Source organism: Prionailurus viverrinus, chromosome D1 (assembly GCF_022837055.1).
Source record: "Prionailurus viverrinus isolate Anna chromosome D1, UM_Priviv_1.0, whole genome shotgun sequence".
NCBI classification, from domain to species: domain Eukaryota; kingdom Metazoa; phylum Chordata; class Mammalia; order Carnivora; family Felidae; genus Prionailurus; species Prionailurus viverrinus.
The window spans coordinates 106,457,734-106,475,811 of record NC_062570.1 but is presented as its reverse complement, the minus strand read 5'-3'; the positions used below and the strand labels follow the sequence as shown (position 1 = coordinate 106,475,811).

Genomic DNA, 18,078 nt, shown 5'->3' with positions numbered 1-18,078 from the left:
GCAACCTCACCACTGTGAGCCTCAGTTTTTCAATCTGCAAACCGAGGCCCCTTAGGACCTAGAAGGTTTAGAGGTCTCGGTTAAACAGAAATCTTCGTAAACTGGGCTCTGTGCCAACCAGCGGATATGGGAGTGACCAAAATTAACAGAAAGGTCTGCTTTACCGTGAGGGAAAAGACAGACGATAAAAAACAAAATACAGGGTACACCAGATGGTAATTAGGCCATGGAGGAAAAATAACCTGCTTCCAGACAGTTGGGAGAATCAAGGACAATGAGAACTTCATCCTGTTAACTAGAAGTTGCTTATTGAGCATCGAGAGATATGACAACTTCATTCTCTTCTCTGACTGTTGTATCTGTTAGGTTTGTCTCTTCAACTTTCTTGTCCTTCCTTCCACCTGTGTGGCTGAACTTCAACACGGGTCAGTCCAACACAGTGGTTTTAGTAGCAGAACAAGGATTAAAATCCCAGTTATCCAGATTCACATATTCATTCAATTAACAATTCATTTGATTGTACACCTACTATCGGCCTAGTGCTATGCCAGGAAAAAGTGGTTGGACTTTAGATAGACACTGAGTCCCTATTACTCTTCTAGTATGCCTACCTTGTGATTGCAACATTTTCTGCCTGTATCTTACCTCCCCTGCTGTGTACGTGTAAGATACGGCCCCCTGTATCCCTCAGGAAAGGCAAGGCCCTGCTCTAGAGCTGGCTATGCTAAAGGCACTGTGATGCATCAGCTCAGTGCTGGCTGGTCCTTGTGACCCTGTGGGTCTGGAGCAAAGGGTGAGTGGTTCCAACCAGGTTCAGGTGATTACCTTGTCAATACCACCAGGTAGCAATCTGAACAAAAAAACTGACAACTAGAAAATGGACTGCTGTGAGGAGCGTCTGGGTGACTCAGTGAGTAAGCATCCAACTTTGGCTCAGGTCATGATCTCACGGTTCATGGATTCAGGCCCCGAGTCGGGCTCTGCACTTACAGCTTAGGGCCTGGGGCCTGCTCGCTCGCTCTCTCTCTCTCTCTCTCTCTCAAATAAATAAACATTTTTTTTTTTTAAGTAGGAGAAAGAAAGAAAATGGACTGCTGTGAACGAAAAAAGCATGGGTTTTGAAAAGTTAGCTCAAGCATGTAAATTATCTAGCTGGGGCACCTGGCTAGCTCAGTCAGAATTATTGATCTCATGGTTGTGAGTTCAAGCCCTATGTTGGGCCGTTGGGCGTGGAACCAACCTAAAAAATAATAATAGGGGCACCTGGGTGGCTCAGTTGGTTAAGCAGCCGACTTTGGCTTAGGTTATGATCCCGCAGTTCATGGGTTCGAGCCCCCCATCAGGCTCTGTGCTGACAGCTCAGAGCCTGGAGCCTGCTTCTTACCTGTGTCTCCCTCTCTCTCTGCCCCTCCCCCATTCATGCTGTGTCTCTGTCTCTCGAAAATGAATAAATGTTAAAAAAAATCAGTAATAATAAATAAATTATCTAGTTCAGGGCACCCAGGTGGCTCAGTCTGTTAAGTGGCTGACTTCGGCTCAGGTCATGATCTCACAGTTTGTGAGTTGGAGCCCAGCATCAGTCTCTGTGCTGACAGCTCAGAGCCTGGAGCCTGCTTCAGATTCTGTGTCCCCCTCTCTCTCTGCTCCTCCCCTGCTCACACACACTCTCTCTCTCCTTCAAAAATAAATAAGCATTTAAAAAAAATTATCTAGTTCAAGTGAGATTAGGAAACAAGACACCTCTCCAGACTTGGTCCTACCATGAGATTGAGTTCCCAGGACAGCAAAGTTGGAAGGGTTATCTCCATCCCAGATAGAGAAAACTGCCCAGGCAAAAGCCTGGGTAGAGAGCCTCACGTGGCTAGAAAAACCATTTCTCTGTGGGGGCTTCTGTAACACTAGCAATGGAATCTCCTTAGGACAGGGTGCTTGCCTGTGGGAAGCAGATTCTTGAGCCCCACTGCACGGTTCTTAATGCATATTAGTCACCAACTCAGGGGACTTAGAATGACCACAGAATACTTGGGCACATTTCTGGGGAATGCGATCCCTGCATTGCACTGCTAGTTTAAGAAGCTCCCCAGGAGGCCCTGAGTGCCTCAGTCAGTTAAGCTTCCGACTACGGCTCAGGTCATGATCTCGCAGTTTGTGAGTTTGAGTCCCAGGTCGGACTCTGTGCTGATGGTGCAGAGCCTGCTTGAGATTCTCTCTCTCTCTCTCTCTCTCTCTCTCTCTCTCTCTCTCTCTCTCTCTGTGCCCCTTCCATGTTCTCTCTCTCAAAATAAATAAGTAAACTTAAAAAAAAAAAAGAAAAGAAAAGCTCTCCAAATGGTTCTCATGAGGGTTAGTGTTGAGACCACTAAGAGACCAAGAGAAGTTACTCTCATGGCTTCCTGATAAGAACCCCCTGGAGTTCTTTAAAAACAAAACAGATTCCTGGTCCCCTGGCCCCTGAGACTTCTGATTTGGTAAGGATTCAGTAAATCTGGTGATGGGACCCAAGAATCTCTTTATCTGTCTATCTATCTATCTATCTATCTATCTATCTATCTTCTATCTCTCTATCATAAGCCCCAACTGGTTTTTAAGGCCATAGGAAGCTTAGGAAACTTTGCTGAGTTCCTAGGTGGCTGCAGGGGAAGGTGATACAGATAGGCTGAGATCAGCCTGGGAGGGCCAGTGGGGAGTCTAGCTCTGGTATGTAGGGCTCAGGCAGTACAGCTCTGTCGTGAGGGAGTGGTCCAGGGGCAGCTGCAGAGCAGCTCATGGGCTCTGGTAACCTAGGATTATGTCTGTCTTATTGCCTCTTAGTATCAATCGCTTTCTGGAAAGTTCTTGGTTTTGTTTGTCTTCTGTACTCCCATCCCCGTCTAACATGTGAATGTTACCACTACAAGAGTTGAGTCTGACACAGAGTAGATGCTTAATAAATAGTCAGCAAATGAAGGAATGGGAGTCATCAGCCCACACTTAGTGGTTAAAACCATGGGAGGGAATAAGGCTTCCCCCGAGCCCGAGTGGAGTCCACCAATAGAGAGGGGAGTCCAGAGGGCACCACATTTAAGGGGAAGGGGAGAGTTAAAGAGGGGGAGGGCACGGACTGGCAGGAGGTGCAAATTCTGAGGAGGGAGGCATCTACAGTGCCCCAGACCAGGAGGGAGGATGGGGCGTCTGGAGACAATGAGACACATTCACTCTGCAGCCATTTCAGCGGCACTCAATAGCAAAAGGAGCCACTTGGGGCGCCTGAGTGGCTCAGTCAGTTAAGAGTCCGACTTCGGCTCAGGTCATGATCTCACGGCTCACAAGTTCAAGCCCCACATCAGATTCTGTGCTGACAGCTCAGACCTGGAGCCTGCTTCAGAGTCTGTGTCTTCCCCTCTCTCTGCCCCTCCCCCCGTCACACTCTGTGTGTGTGTGTGTGTGTGTGTGTGTGTGTGTCTCAAAAATAAAATAAATTTAAAAAGAAAAGAAACAAAGAAAAAGGAACTACTTTCCCCACCCCTACCCTTCTAGACCAGAGGGGGATATACCTCAAAGCATTTGATTTCAAAGCAGTGTGGTGCTGTGCTAGAGATTGTGGCCAGAGCACTATAGGAGTTCGAAGAGGGGGTCCCTTACCCCATGAGAGGGGCATGGAGGGCTTCCTGGAGGGGGCAATGCCTTCACTAAGTTGATACATAAATAGAGAGAAATAAAGTCGGAAGCTTATTGGGTGAATATATTGGTTCAAGGGATCTCATACATGACCCAAACAAAGGCAGGGAGGCATGACAGGGTCAATAGAGGGGGTTAATGGGGACAGCCCACCAGCAAGTTCAGGAAGCACAGCCTGAGAGGGGGCTGTGGGGAAGACGGAGAGCAGTAAGGACTGGGGAGGCTTGGGTAAGCGGAAGCACCCTGGTGATTAGGGACTCCCAGACAAAGCCGTGGACCTCTCAGACTGGAGCAGCAGCCATGAACCCACCCCTCCCTGTTGACAGTTCAGAAGGCTGGCTTTGCCCTGAGGACCTCACAAGGACAACTAGACATCCCAGATCTCTGTCCTGGGAGACAGAAGAAAGTCACTTAAAAAAAAAAAAAAAGTAACCAAATTCTGGCAGCTGAAGCCTCAGATAGTTCCCTGCTGGCGAGACCTGAGGGTTAAACCCTTCGTGATGGAAAATGAAGGCAAGAAGAATGGACAAAACAGTCTTTTTCCACAGGCTGGAGTTGTGTCTTTTATTCTAACTAGCACAGAAGGTGCTGGAAGTGATTCAAGATAGGTTTTCCTCCCCTCAGGTCCTCCAAGGGTCCAGGCTGTTCTAGCCAGACTCTTGGGGGAAACTCCCATACACAAACACCATGAACCCATGATGTGCCTTGTGACAATGCAGAAAAGGTGCCCCTTTGGCAGTCACCTGGCCGCTGAGGCCCTTCTTAAGGGCAGCAGCAGGGTCATACCAGCGTGTGACGGATTGGATTGCAGTCCCAGCTCACCAAGAGTGCTTGTGCAGTGTGGAAACTGTACAACTGTGTGAGGCTGCCCTGTACCTTTGCCACGGCCACCCAAATACACTTTGGGGGTTGGAGGAGCCTGAATCCCAATGCTTCCCCAACTGTGGTCTCCAAGCTCAGTTGACCCCGTAGACCTCCTACCCCCAGGCATTCACACTGTCTTTTTTCAGCCTATTCCTATGCTGGTCATTCAGTCCACTGGGCTTATGGAGCCCACGCCATCATGGGACCTCTACAAGACAGTCAGACCTTCCACCTGCCAAGGTGGGCCGTGGTCTAGCAAATCACAGCCCCCGTATTTCAGGTCCATGCCAAGGCTGCGGCTCCCTGGCTGAGGCAAAGGAGGGTAAAATCCTCCTCAACCCCACTCACAGCCATAACCCCTCTTGTTCTCCCACTGAGACCCAGAGAAAGGAAATGACCTCTCTGGATCAGATGGCTAGTCAGGGTCAGAGTCAGGATTGACTGGATCTCCAGACCCCTGATTCTCCCGGCTGTGGTATTTTTGCTCCAAAGGCCGCCTTGGGGGAAAAGAGAAGCCAAGAATGTGCGGAATGCAGATTTCAAAGGGAAGGCTTTGATCTGAAATTTGAGTCCTAAAATCGCCGTCCTCTGAGGCAGAAGAGCCCTGAGCAATTATGTTTCCAAAAGCTCCCACAAGATATAGACCACCTGGGGCACGATTGTACAGATAGCTTCTCCTGTCCTTGCTGGGGACAGGAGGGGAGGGGGGCTTGTGATAGGGACCAGCAACCGGTGTTTTTTAACAAGGGAAGTTTGGGACACCCCAGCTGGACTCACTCATTTTGCAGATGAGGAAATAGGCTCACACGGGAGAAGGGATGGGCTTACCATCAGCAGTCATCAGGTCCTGCATATTTGAAAAACTTCAAGGGCACCTGTATTACCAGCTCCGAGCCCCTACTCTGTGTAACCTGGAAATAATCCGCCCCGGATTCCTTGGCCCTACCTATAGGAAGCCCTAAGCGCACCACCTGGCACAGAACAGGTGTGATCAGAATGTGGAAGCATTAATAATAAATAGCATTCTTGTAATTTATCATTCCCTTTGTTTGATTTCTCCAAGCGGTAACGTGGCCAAAGTCTAGCACTGAACCCGATAGCCTGGCATTCTAACTTCTTGTGGGGAAATGGAAACCAAAACAGTGGACACACCCGGTGCCATTATTCTGAAGCAGAGGAACTAGTTTCCCCAAAATGTACTGTATTATAAGAGCTGCTCAGACAAAGAGATACGTTACCTCTTCACCTCACTTCTGGTGGGCATCATATTTTTAAGGAAAATTCTAGGGGCATTGACCATTCGGCTCAGAGTTCTGTCTGATCATCGTGCAGGGTGCGTGAAGACCCAGGCTCGACCTGCAAAGGGTGGCCACACATTTGCTGAGGCCTCTGTTTTCTGGCCTGACTCCGTGGGGATGAATTTAAGACCCACTACTGAGGGGCGCCCGGGTGGCGCAGTCGGTTAAACGTCCGACTTCAGCCAGGTCACGATCTCGCGGTCCGTGAGTTCGAGCCCCGCGTCGGGCTCTGGGCTGATGGCTCAGAGCCTGGAGCCTGTTTCCGATTCTGTGTCTCCCTCTCTCTCTGCCCCTCCCCCGTTCATGCTCTGTCTCTCTCTGTCCCAAAAATAAATAAATGTTGAAAAAATATTAAAAAAAAAAAAAGACCCACTACTGACTGTGTGTCCCTGGCCAAGTTGCTTCCCCTCTCCAAGTTTCTGTTATTTCATCTGAAAAATGGGGCTAAGCAGCACAGGGATGCCTGGGTGGGTCAGTCAGTTAAACATCTGACTTGGGCTCAGGTCATGATCTCACAGTTTGTGGGTTCGAGCCCCGCATCAGGCTCCGTGCCCACAGCTTGGAGCCTGGAGCCTGCTTTGGATTCTGTGTCTCCCTCTCTCTCTCTGCTCCTCCCCTGCTTGCACTCTGTCTCTGTCTCTCTCTCAAAACTAAATAAACTCAAAAAAAAAAAAAAAAAGGAGTATCTGGCTGGCCTGCCCCGTTTGCAGCCTTCCTGTGTATCTAAGCCTCAGAACCACTTTAGGAAATAGATACTATGTGTTTCATTAATTTCACGGCACACCATTTCCCCCCATTCTCTGAGATGGGGTGATTTTCCAATGTCTGGGCAGAGAGTATTCTTTCTTATCATTTTTTTTTTTAGTTTATTTACTTTTGAGAGAGAGAGAGACAGAGTGGGAGGAGGGGCAGAGACAGAGAGAGAGAGACACAGTATCTGAAGCAGACTCCAGGCTCTGAGCGGCCAGCACAGAGCCTGACACGGGGCTTGAACTCACAAACTGCAACATTATGACCCGAGCTGAAGTCAGACACTTAACTGACTGAGCCACCCAGGCTCCCTGAGAGTATTCTTGCTTAATGACGTATGAAATAATGTTACATCGACACCACCTTAAGTTTGATGAAATAAGGTATTTTCCCCACTTCGTAGGCACGTGAGGTTAAGCCACTTACTCAAAGCACAGAGCTGTCACATGGAAGTGCCAGACTCTAAACTCAGGCAGTGTGATGGCTTTAGAATCCAGGTCCGAGGGTAAGCAGCCTCTATGATAACACCCAGCGATACCGCCTCCCCCGTGCGCAAGCCCCTGTGGGATCCCTCCCTGGAGTGCAGGCCGGACCTGGTGACTCACCTAGAAAGACGAGAACACGGGGCGCCTGGGTGGCACAGTCGGTTAAGCGTCCGACTTCAGCCAGGTCACGATCTCGCGGTCCGTGAGTTCGAGCCCTGCGTCAGGCTCTGGGCTGATGGCTCAGAGCCTGGAGCCTGCTTCAGATTCTGTGTCTCCCTCTCTCTCTGCCCCTCCCCCATTCATGCTCTGTCTCTCTCTGTCCCAAAAATAAATAAACGTTGAAAAAAAAAAAAAAAAAGAAAGAAGAGAACACGGCAAAAATGATGGAAGGTCATTTCTGCTTCTGCCTGCCCACTGTCTCTCGACCTCTCACTTGCTGCCTCCGATTGAAGCCAGTTGCCATGCTGTGAGCTGCCCTTGGGAGAGGCCCACGTGGCGACAGCCAGCAACCAGCAAGAAACTGAGGCTCTCAGTCCAACAACCTTCAAGGAACTGAGTCCTGCCAATGACCATCAGAGCGACCTTGGAAGCAGATTCCCCCCAGTTGAACCTCGAGGTGGCTGCAGGCCCCTGATTGGAGCCTGTGAGGGACCTTGAGCCAGAGGCCCCAGCTCAGCCATGCCTGGATTCTTGCCCCACAGAAACTTTGAGGTCGTACGTGAATGTTGCTTTAAGCCACAAAGTTTTGGGGTGATTTTTTTAAGGCGGCAATAGACAGTGAAGAGTCTCCAATATTTAAGACATAGTATTTACTGTGTCGTGTCCCGGGAACACAGAGGTGAAAAGCCTTCGAGGGGCAGCGGTGTCAGGGGGAAATGCATACGTGTGTGATTGCTGCTACTGCGTTTAGCGGGTGGGCTGGAGCGGGAGCTGCCTCCCTATCCCAAAGGGAGGTATCAGGCAGGCTTCCGGGTGGAGGTATCACTGAGCACAGCGAAGTCTGGAAAGGTGAGAGCTTCCCAGCTGACAGAGGCAGGGAGGCAACAGGGAGGGAAGGAAGAGAACACACTTCTTCTCCTGTCCTCCATGGATCTGGGAAATTGTAAGATTATACACTGGGCAGGAGGGTTTTAGGCAGTTACATGCTCGACACCAGAGCCGGTGATTCCCCCCAGCACATCCCAAAAGTCTGAGTTAGCAAACTCTTCCTGGCTTAAAGGCTTAAACTTCAGTGAGAGTCAGGGTTTGAGCCCACTGTGCTGGGGCGAGGGCAGTGAAGGTTGCGTAATGGCTTGGCTGCCTTTCCACCAGGGCCAGGGGTGGCCTGTGGGTTGGACATTAGGAATGTGGTCAGGATCAGAGTAAAGAGGCCTGGGTGCAGGTCGAAATTTGGGACAGGCTGGGGCAGAGGATCAGGCCCCCTCTGCATTCTCCTCTTCACACTGGCCCTGGCTTATCTCCTGTAGCTGGGAGAGAGCCTGGCAGATATTATAAGACCCTTCACCCAGGGAAAGCCTAGCAACCCCGAGAGAGAGAGAGAGAGAGAGAGAGAGAGAGAGAGAGAGAGGAAAGAGAGCAAGGCCAAGCCTGGAGAGAGGTCAAGGGTGAGCCAAGAGTTGCAGCCAGTGCTTCCCTGACCCCAGACGTGGGGGGGCAGGGGGCACTGTGCAGCAACCCAAACACAGGAGGACGCCTGGCCACCAGTACCAGAGCAAGGCAGCTTGGGTTCTAAAGCCAGGCCAACCAAGGAATGGGTTCCAGCTCTGCCTCTTACTGGGCATGCTCTCTGGCCAGGTGCTTTACCTCTGAGCCTCTGTTTCCTGATCTATGAAATGGGGGTAGCAATGCCCACCTCATAGGACTATCATGAGGCTGAAATGCACTGTGTGGAGGGATTAGCTCCAGAATGAGGAAGAATAGCCATAGAATAGTGGTTAATACAAAAAGGAATAACAGATGTGTGAGGTCCCTTTCAGCCTTCAAATCCTGTGATTCTGAGGATCCGCTGGCCCGGCCCAAGCACCTTTCTCTTTCTCTCGGAAAAACAAAGCTTCTGCTGGTCGTCTTGCTATTATACGTTCACGATTTCATTGGATTTCCACAGCCACCCACTTTGCAATTGACAGGACTGAGTGAGAGTGGAAGGCATTCATCTAGTCTAACGAATAATTTCCAGCTGTAGTAAAATATACAGAAACATTATGTTTACCATTTAGCCATTTTTATGTATAATTCAGGAGTGTCACCTATAGTTGCAGTGTTGTTCAACCAATCTCCAGAATTTTCCCATCTTTTTTTGTAAGTTATTTGTTTTGAGAGAGAGAGAGAGAGAGAGAGAGAGAGAGAGAGAGAGAGAACACGCACAGAGAGGGGGAGAGAGAATCCCAAGCAGGCTCCATGCTGACAGTGCAGAGCCCGATGCCGGACTCAAACCCATGGACCGTGAGATCATGACCTGAGCTGAAGTCAGACACTTAACCAACAGAGCCACCCAGGCGCCCCTCCAGAACTTTTTCATCTTGCAGGACTGAAGCTCTATAGCCATGAAATAATTGACCAATCCTCCCCCACCCCCCCCCACCCCCCCCAACCCCTGGCACCCAGCATGCTACTTTCTGTCTCTGTGAATTTGACTATTCTAGATTGGAGCTGTCTTGTTTGTTTCTTTCTTTCTTTCTTTTTTTAATTTAATACATTTTTATTTTTCAAAACGTACAGTTAGTGGGATCTGTTCATGCATCTTCGCCAGCAGCTGGGGCATCTCTGCCCCTGGTGTTTCTGGTGGAAATGACCAGAGCTCTGTACTTTGCAACTCGTTTCCTAAGTTCTTCACTAAGGAGCTCCTGAAAGGCCACCCCAGCCAGGGGGCCTCGAATCTTCAGTCTCTCAGAGACGACGGCTGGGGTCCTAAGCTTCTAGTTGGGAACTTACGAAGTTTGGCACATGTCTCTTTGTCACACAAGACCAGGTCATTGAGCGTGTCCCGAACTTTGCCTTTGGACCACTTCTTTTTGGCCTTGCCCCCAGACTTGTTCACTGGGTCTTTGTGTCTCTTGGCTGGCTTTTCAGCGTCTTTCTCTTTCTCCTTGGGAGACATTGTGAAGCTCTGAGATCAGCGGCCACCCCTGCAGCCTCGCTGAGATGTTGGACAAAGAGTGGAGCTGTCCTGTTTCTTTCTTTAAAAAAAAAAAAAAAATGCTTATTTATTTATTTTGAGAGAGACAGAGAGAGAGAGAGAGAAAGAGAGACAATCCCACGCAGGCTTTGCACTGTCAGCATGGAGCCCGATGCGGGGCTCGAATCCCCAGATCACGAGATCATGACCTGAGCTGAAACCAAGAGTTGGATGCTCAACCGACTGAGCCCCCCAGGCGCCCTGGAGCTGTCCTGTTGCCTAAAGGCCCATCCCGGTTTTGCTGTTGCACCATCTGTTCTCAGTGCCAACAGAATGAATTTGGACAGCTAGGGCTGCAGTTCAGGGGAGGCCAAGCTCTACAGGGGTGGCGTGGTCAGGGAAGCCTGCCTGGAAGAGGAGGAGGAGAAAGAGGCCTATACTCCTTGCCCTAGAAGGTAGAGAGGCAGTGGTGATGGTGACTCAGGGATGCTTGTCCCCTGTGGCCTGCCCTTTGGTTTATGATGGCCACCTCAGCAGCACCAACCTTTGCCCCCAAGTGAGTTCCCATCAGATGGGTGGAGACTCTGAGCCACCTCAGGGGCCAGTGGCTTGCCCAGGGACTGGAGCAGTCCTGTACTTGCAGCCTCAGGAACCATGGGGATAGGGCCACGCAGTCAGTCCTTGCGAGGACCACGACCCTCCTATGGCAAGCTCCAGGAGCCCTGGGGGAAGCCTTTAGAGAGCCGGCTGTGCCGGGCGCTGAGCCTCAGACAGGGCCAGGAGAAGTCCAGGCCCTCAAACGGAGGCCCAGAAAGGCTGGACGCGCCCGGTCAGGAGTGGCTGCCAGGGTGCCTGGAGGATACGGAGCAGCTGATTCAAGCCCAGCAAGGAGAGCGCCGGCGGTGGCTGAAGCAGTATCAGCAGGTTTGGCTGAGGGCTGACGGATGGAGGGGCGCCGCGGGGGGGTGGGGGGTGGGGGTAAGGACTCCACTGAGAGGGACCCAGGGCAGCAAAGGCTCAGAGGTAGGAACATATGGGACCAAGGACCAAGAAGACAACAGAGTTGTCCGAAGACGGGGCTGGAGAGAGAGGTATCCAGGCACCATATTTCAGAGGGCCTTAAAGACTTTTGGGATTTATCCCATCGGCACTGGGGAGTCACGGAAGGTTTTAGAGCAGAGCTGTTTTCAAATGATTAATCTGGCAATGTGTTGGATGGGTGGATTTTGCTGGAGGCAAAGAGATCAGCTAGTAAAACTTCCCCAGGGTTACATCTTGTGTTCTATGCCCCGGAAAGGGGGCATCCTGACCCCCTTGGTGGGACCTTTTGGCTCCTGACCCCTGCCTCCTTTCTTTTGGAGAAAAAGGTCTCCGGCGAGCAGTGCTCCTGTCTCTGGGGTCTGCCACCACCTCGTGGCTGTAGGTGGAACAGCACCTGAAGCCCACCACGCGGCGGTGGGACCAGGACCCTGATCTTGCCTATCCTCGGTCTTCTAGCAGGTAAAGAGAAGGTGGGAGAGCTTTGTCTCCGGCTTCCCTGGTGTGACCTTGAGCCGGCCAGCCTCCCCAGAGCCCCCTCTGAGCACCACCAGCTAAGGATGCTGGAAGCGGCGTCAGCCCCTGCTGCGTCTGGATGAGACGGCCGTGTCTGCTGACCTACCTCTTCGTGGCCCTCTGGACTCCTCTGTGTAGGTTGCTCCTGCCTTCCTCACGTGGTGCACCGAGGCCTCTGCCACCAGCTTACCCAAGGGTCCTGTGATTGCCTCTCCGCCCTGGCCCTCCACTCCAAGGCTGGCTTGCAGTAAAGACCCCAAAAGGGGGCTCAGCCCTGTTTCCTGATGGATTCTGCCATCTGGGCATGGGGGCACCCTGGGACAGTGACATGTACGAGGACCTTAGAAACCTGCCTAGAAATAGGGGTGTCGACACCCCCGGCCCCACACAAGACCAGTCGTGAGCTTCCAGGACAGAGCTCAGTGAAGCCAGCCCCACGGCTGAGAGGCTCTGCACATCAGCTGCTCACGCCCCTCCCACCAGGCCCGGCTAGTGGTGGGTGAGGCATGGGCCTCCCTCCTTGACAATGAGCCCCCCAAGGGCAAGGACTAAGTCAGGGCAATCCCTGGTACCGGAGCTCTACAGCTGAAAGGCCCAGGCCTGTATATAATCACTTGTATCTTCATAGTATCCCAATGAAGGAAGGGGAGGGGGGGAAGCCTTCCCTCCCCGTGTGACAGAGGTAGAAACCGAGGCCCAGGGCAGGGAAGAAATTATAGTCTTTGGCACCCATGGCCCCACCCCCACCCACTTCCCAACCTTGGGGCTGAACACAGGAATAAAGGTTTCTGCGCTGAAGTGTACAATTTGCCTAGTCATTAATTCACCTCCAGGCCTCTCCCAGCCCTCGCGGGAGGCTTGGCTCAGAATTTGGCCGGATGGTGGAGCAAGGGCACCAGGGGCAGGTCCCCCATGGGTCCCCAGGAGGCTGGGTCTTTCCTGCCACTTCTCTTGACCTCACTCCCCAGAGGAATTGTCACCTACCCCTGTGCTGACCTCCAGCCAGCTTCGGGGGGACTGCTTTCCTTTTTGCGTTCACCCTCACGAGGCAGGGCTCACTCTGAGTCCCGGAAAGAGCAAGGACTCATCCAAGGCCACACAGAAGGGAGGGTCTGACCCCAAAGAGCCTGGGCTCTTTGAGAGACACTGACACTTCGGTGGGGTCCCTGAGGCTCTCCTGGCTCAAGCGGACCCAAGGTCAAAGGTGAGGGGTCAGCTGCAAGCATCCCAGCGCAAGGTCTGTTCTGGGATGGTGGGGAGACCTGAGGGTCCAGCCGGACATAGGGGAGGTTCCCTGTCTCCCCAGAGCCCAGAACCCTGGCATGGCCTTTGAGGAATAAGAGGGGTTCTAGGGAATTCTTGTCCCGGACGGCCACTGGGATCAGAGACTAGGGTGCCTGGCTTGGAACCTGAACTCTGAGAGCTGACCAGAAGCTTCCAGACCAATTAGTCACAAACTTTAGATGCCTGCCACTCCACTGTCTTGTGCAGTAGCCCCTTGAGTGCCTCTGAGGAACCCCAGGACTCCAGGAAACATGGTTTGAGTCCATAGCCCTGGCAAACCCTCTGGATGGCAAGAGGAAGAAACTGAGGCCCGGAACGGGGAGGTGTCCTCATCGCCCTCTGCAAATCTCTGCCCGTGAGCCCATGAGTCTCACCCTGGCCTCTGTGTTCCAAGGATTTTCTAGCCCAACTCCTTGCTGTTCTCTTACTTGTCATGCTCTGTGACCAGTTTGTCTAGTTACGAGCTTCTGTCATCCACAAGACAGACAGTTCCACGGGGAGCTGGCCTGCTCACCACTAGGACCCCAGTGCCTGTCTCAGGGCCTGGCCCATGCTGAGTACTCAGTAACCTGTTGTTGAGTGAATGAGGCACTGACCCAAGGTCCCCCAGCGAGCTGATGGCTGGGCTAGGCCTGCCACTCACACGGGTCTGGGGCCTCCCACTCAGGCAGAATGGTTCTACCTCAGCCCCATCAGCAACCCCACCATCAGGGAGCACAGTTCCCGGACCCATGGCTGAGGCCTTCACCAAAGGCCTTCATATACTCTGATAGATTGTTTCCAAAGATGGCCGCAAGCCTTCATCCCATGGTGCACGCCTGCTTTCATTGTGTCTTTGCCACACCTCCCATCGAGAGAGGTATTCTATTTTCCCTCCCCTTGAATCTGCGTGGGCCCTATGACCTGCTCAGACCAATAGAATGCAATGGAAACAATGCTCTGGGACTTCTGAGCTCGGGTCTTAAGAGGCCTTGCATCTTCTGTTTGTGGCCTCTTGGAAACCAGGTACCAAGGAGTCCAGGTGATCTTGCCTCTAAAGTGGCCCCTAGGCAGATATGTCCATAGTCCCATCCCGAGAATCTGTGAATTTTGCTGGGTATGGAGAAGAGTCTTTGTAGACATAATTAAATTAAGGATGTTGGGATGAGGAGACCATCTTGGATTATTGGGGTGGGAAGGGCCTAAATCCAGCAAGAAGTTTCCTTAGAGAGACACATATAATGTAAGGACATAGAGGCCAAGGCCACGTGAAGGTGGAGGAAGAGAGCAGAGTGAAATGACCACAAGCCCAGGAAGCCTAGGATCGCCCACAGCCACCAGGAGCCACCAGTAGAAGCAAGAAGGATCCTCCCCTGGAACCTTTAGCACCTCGATCTCAGACTTTGGCCTCTAGCACCGTGAGACAATAAATTCCTACTGCCTTAAGCCACAGAGTTTGGGGAATTCTGCAGGAGCGCCAGGAAACTAATACGGTGTGTTTGTGTGATTCTACCTGGCAGAGACTGGTCAGGTCTATAAAAACCCGGATGTGCCAGCAGGGTGACATTTCCCAGCCTTCCTTGCAGTCAGGCAGTCAGGTGTGGCCGTGTGGCCAAGCTCTTGCCAGTAGAATATGAGTGGAGCTGGCATTCATGGCCCTCCAGACAGAGCCATTAAATATCCCTGCCCAACCCTCGATGCTTCCCTCTTTGCTCACAGGCCTGCCCAGTGCAGAGGGCCCAAGGGGGCTTCAAGGCTAGGAGATGGCAGTGACACTGAGGCAGAGTCCCCTGTTACCCGTCTGGACTGTGATATGAATGCAAAATAGGCCTTCATTGTGTTACGCCTCTGATTCGGGGGCCTCTCGTTAGCCTCAAGCCTAGACTGACGATTTCATGTCAACAGTGTGTGGGACCTCGGGGACTGGAAACTCCGAGAAGGCAGGACAATTCTCTTTTTGGTCACTGTGAACAGCCCACCTTGGACAGTGTCTGCCTTCCTGTAGGTGCTCAGGAAACAGTTGTCGAATTACTGAATGTATTGCAGCCAGGACCTGGGGGAGAGCAGGAGTTAACCAGGCCAAGGGAAGGAATACATGTTTCCGGTGGAGGGAGCGGCCTGGAAAGCCCAGAGAGAACACGGTGCATCTGGGAGTGCAAACCATCTGAATGGTCTACGACAGGACGGATGTCCCTGGCTCAGGCTCTGGACATATTTGTTGCCCACGGTCCCCCACCCCACCTCCCGACCTCCCTAGATGCGCCCTCTTCAGGCCCTACCTATCCTGGTTTTGTCTGCTCATGAAGCCTTCGCTCTCATGGGGTGGGCGGGCCACCGGGGAGACCACTGAGCCTCAGGCCAGGCTCTGTGACTGCCACCCACACACTTGTGCCCCTGGGGCCTGTTTCCTCATCCATCAAGGAGAAAGGATAAGCTTGCCTTGCCGGCTTTTGGGGTGGGGTGAGGTGACGGGAGGAGGAATGGGCACCACCCTGAGCTGGGTCAGAGCCACAGTGGGGGCTTCGGTTCAAACAAGATGAGAAAGGGCAGGTGTAAGGCTGTTTCCAGGGGCAGGGTGGGGGGCAACTCCTGAGTCAGCAAACCAGCAGGCCTTGGAGGATGTTGCCGACCTTGTGGCTCTGAGTGGGGGAGGGTGGCTCCCCTTGGAGGCCTCTCAGATATGGGCGGAAGGGTGACCTGTCTGGAGAGATGACCCTGCCAGTGCAAAAGCCCTAAGCTCTCTAACGGCTCCACCCTCGGGCCAGCATAGGCCCCAAGGTCACCCAGAGACAAAACGCAAAGAGATTTCGTGCTGCTGTGTTCCGTTTCTGCTGCCCACAAGGGCAGAGTCTCCCAGGCCTCTCCCATGCCGTGGGGTCTCAGAGCCAGGAGCCAGAGGGGTCTGGGACCCTTCGGCCCCCCTCCCTGCCTAATACCCTTCAGCCCCCCTCCCCTAATACCCTGCCCCTCTGTACGCGTTCCCAGAACTGCAGAGCACTGTTTCTCAAGCCCTGATCTCTCCATGTGACTTTTGCCCTCAAGGAGTTCACAGTCCTGCTTGAGAGGAAGACAGACAGACAGACAGACAGCGACCAGCTGCTCTGATTCAATGCACCATGGAGTAGGAGCTCACGGGGCAAGGTGGTGAGGCAGGTCAAGCAGGAGGCCCTGGTTCCTGGACCAGTGTGCCCCTCTGGGCTTGGTTGGACATCTTCCTCAGCTTCCTGCAGCCTCCAGCCATGCCGGATGGGACGAAGCTGTGAGCAGGTGGAAGAGAATATCCTGCAGGAGAAATGGGGCCACTCGGTTGCAGGAGTGGGGAAGGCGACGAGGCAAGCAGGGAACACTGCCTCCCCAAGCACCTCTCAGAGCAAGGACAGCAAATTCAGCTGGAAGGGAGCTCAGAGCCCAACGGATCCAGGCCGTTGATTTTACAGATGAGGAGACAGGCCTTACAGCATGCCGGAACTCTCCGCCCACCCTGGGTGCCTAAAGCCCCTTTCCTCAGGGACTGGGGGGCCACCAAACTTAAAGTGTCCAGCCAGTCAGAGGGGCCAGGGTGGGCCCAAGCGTGAGTGTCAAACCTGGGGCCCAAGCCCCTGGCCTGCAACTAACTTGTTGAATATTTTGGGTAAAATATTACCCTCCTCTGTCAAATTGAAAATTCTTTTTTTTTTTCTTTTTTGAGAGAGAGAGAGAGAGAGAGAGAGAGAGTGGGGGGGGGGAGGGGCGCAGAGACGGGGAGAGAGAGAATCCCAAGCAGGCTCTGGCTGTCAGCATGGAGCCCGACGCAGGGCTCGATTCCACGAACCTGTGAGATCATGCCTGACCTGAGCCGAAATCCAGAGTCGGACGCTCAACCAGCTGAGCCACCAGGCTCCCCAAATGGAGATCTTGATTCCTGTATCTCCCGGGGCTGAAGGGCACGTCAAGTGCCGGGCGTGGCGAAGCTTTGCAAGTTGTGGCGCGCCGTGTCCTGAGAAGGAACATTATCGCCGCCCCTTCCTCACCACCCTCAGCGTCAGGGCAGCAAAGGACTTACAAGCTCTGTAGCCGAACGCCCGAGTTAGAAGGCTGGCTCCACCACTTATACTAGCTGGGTAAACTGAGGCAAGGCGCCAACCCCTCTCTGTGCCTTTGTTTCCTCATCTGTTCAATAAAAACAAAACCAGCCCCTCCTCACAGGGTTGTTGTGTTACCCGAGTCAACGCAGGCAAAACACATAGAGCCATCGGTCCTCAGTTCCAGGACGTTCACCTGGCGTGACCCGGGGTGGGTCCCTTCTCTGAACCTCAGCGGCCTCCTCTGAGGAAGGGGGCACCGATGATAGCATCAGACCGCCCGCTCAACGAAAACCTCAGGACGCCACATGCTCAGACCCAGTGTGTCCTCAGCTCACCTTGGCCTGTCTGGGCCCTGGCAGGGCCGTGGGCATTGGGATCCAGGGAAGCAAGCCCAGCCACAGACCAGACAGCTGCCCCGGGGCCTCCCAGGAGCGGTGTCTCCTCCAGTGCCAATGCAGGAACGGGTGAGGGAGGAAGGCCTCTCCTCACCACCCCCCTCACCGCCCCCCGCCCCTGCTGTGGTTGTCCCTGACCTGCGTGGCCCCACCCCCATGAGGCCCGGTCTCCCTTCTCTGAGCTCCAGACACAACCAGTCAGTTCGGAGCACTGCTGGGGCCAACGGGACTGGCGCAGCGCCTGGTGACAGCCACGCCACGCGGGTGAGCCAGCACTGCGGGAGCTGGCTCGGGGAGCAGAGGTGCCCAGAGAAGGGCCAGGTTAGCCCTTGGAGGGCGGGCATCGGGAAGGGCTTCCTGAGGAGTGGATGGCAGGGGGGCGTGCTACCCCGCAGGCGGCAGGGCTGGGAAGGGTGCGCCAGGCAGAAGGAAGAGCAACGTGCAAGGGCACGGGGATGTGGCACAGCTGGGCCGTTGGGAGACCCAGGAGGGCCTCGGTTGTTCCTGGGGAGCAAGTGGGAGCGAGGGAGGCGAGGACAGGGAGACAAGGGACGGGGCTCAAAGCACTGGCGGTGGAACTTCACCTGGGGGACCCGTCACAGGGTTTCAGTAGCAGAGGAAAGAGGGATTAGC

The 18,078-nt window shown here is 53.3% G+C and overlaps 2 protein-coding genes across 2 annotated transcripts; one reads left to right on the top strand and one right to left on the bottom strand.

Annotated features, from left to right (window-relative positions):
* Positions 1-9,786: 9,786 nt before the first annotated feature.
* Positions 9,787-17,492, bottom strand: LOC125147076 (40S ribosomal protein S25-like). The gene is given in 3 exon segments (XM_047824048.1): positions 9,787-9,980; positions 9,983-10,230; positions 17,386-17,492. Coding segments are annotated over 2 exon segments (363 nt in total). The 5' UTR covers positions 10,152-10,230; positions 17,386-17,492.
* On the top strand, positions 10,824-11,765 carry CD1H11orf86 (chromosome D1 C11orf86 homolog). Its single transcript, XM_047823298.1, has 2 exons — positions 10,824-11,093; positions 11,667-11,765. The coding sequence occupies exons 1-2, from the start codon at positions 10,824-10,826 to the stop codon at positions 11,763-11,765; spliced, it is 369 nt and encodes a 122-aa protein (XP_047679254.1).
* Positions 17,493-18,078: the final 586 nt, after the last annotated feature.

Excerpts from the sequence above, each read along its gene's own strand:
- CD1H11orf86 (XM_047823298.1), top strand. The coding sequence starts at position 10,824 with ATGGGGATAGGGCCACGCAGTCAGTCCTTGCGAGGACCACGACCCTCC. Across the intron at positions 11,094-11,666 it reads GGCTGAAGCAGTATCAGCAG|CAGGTAAAGAGAAGGTGGGA; the intron begins GTTTGGCTGAGG and ends TCGGTCTTCTAG.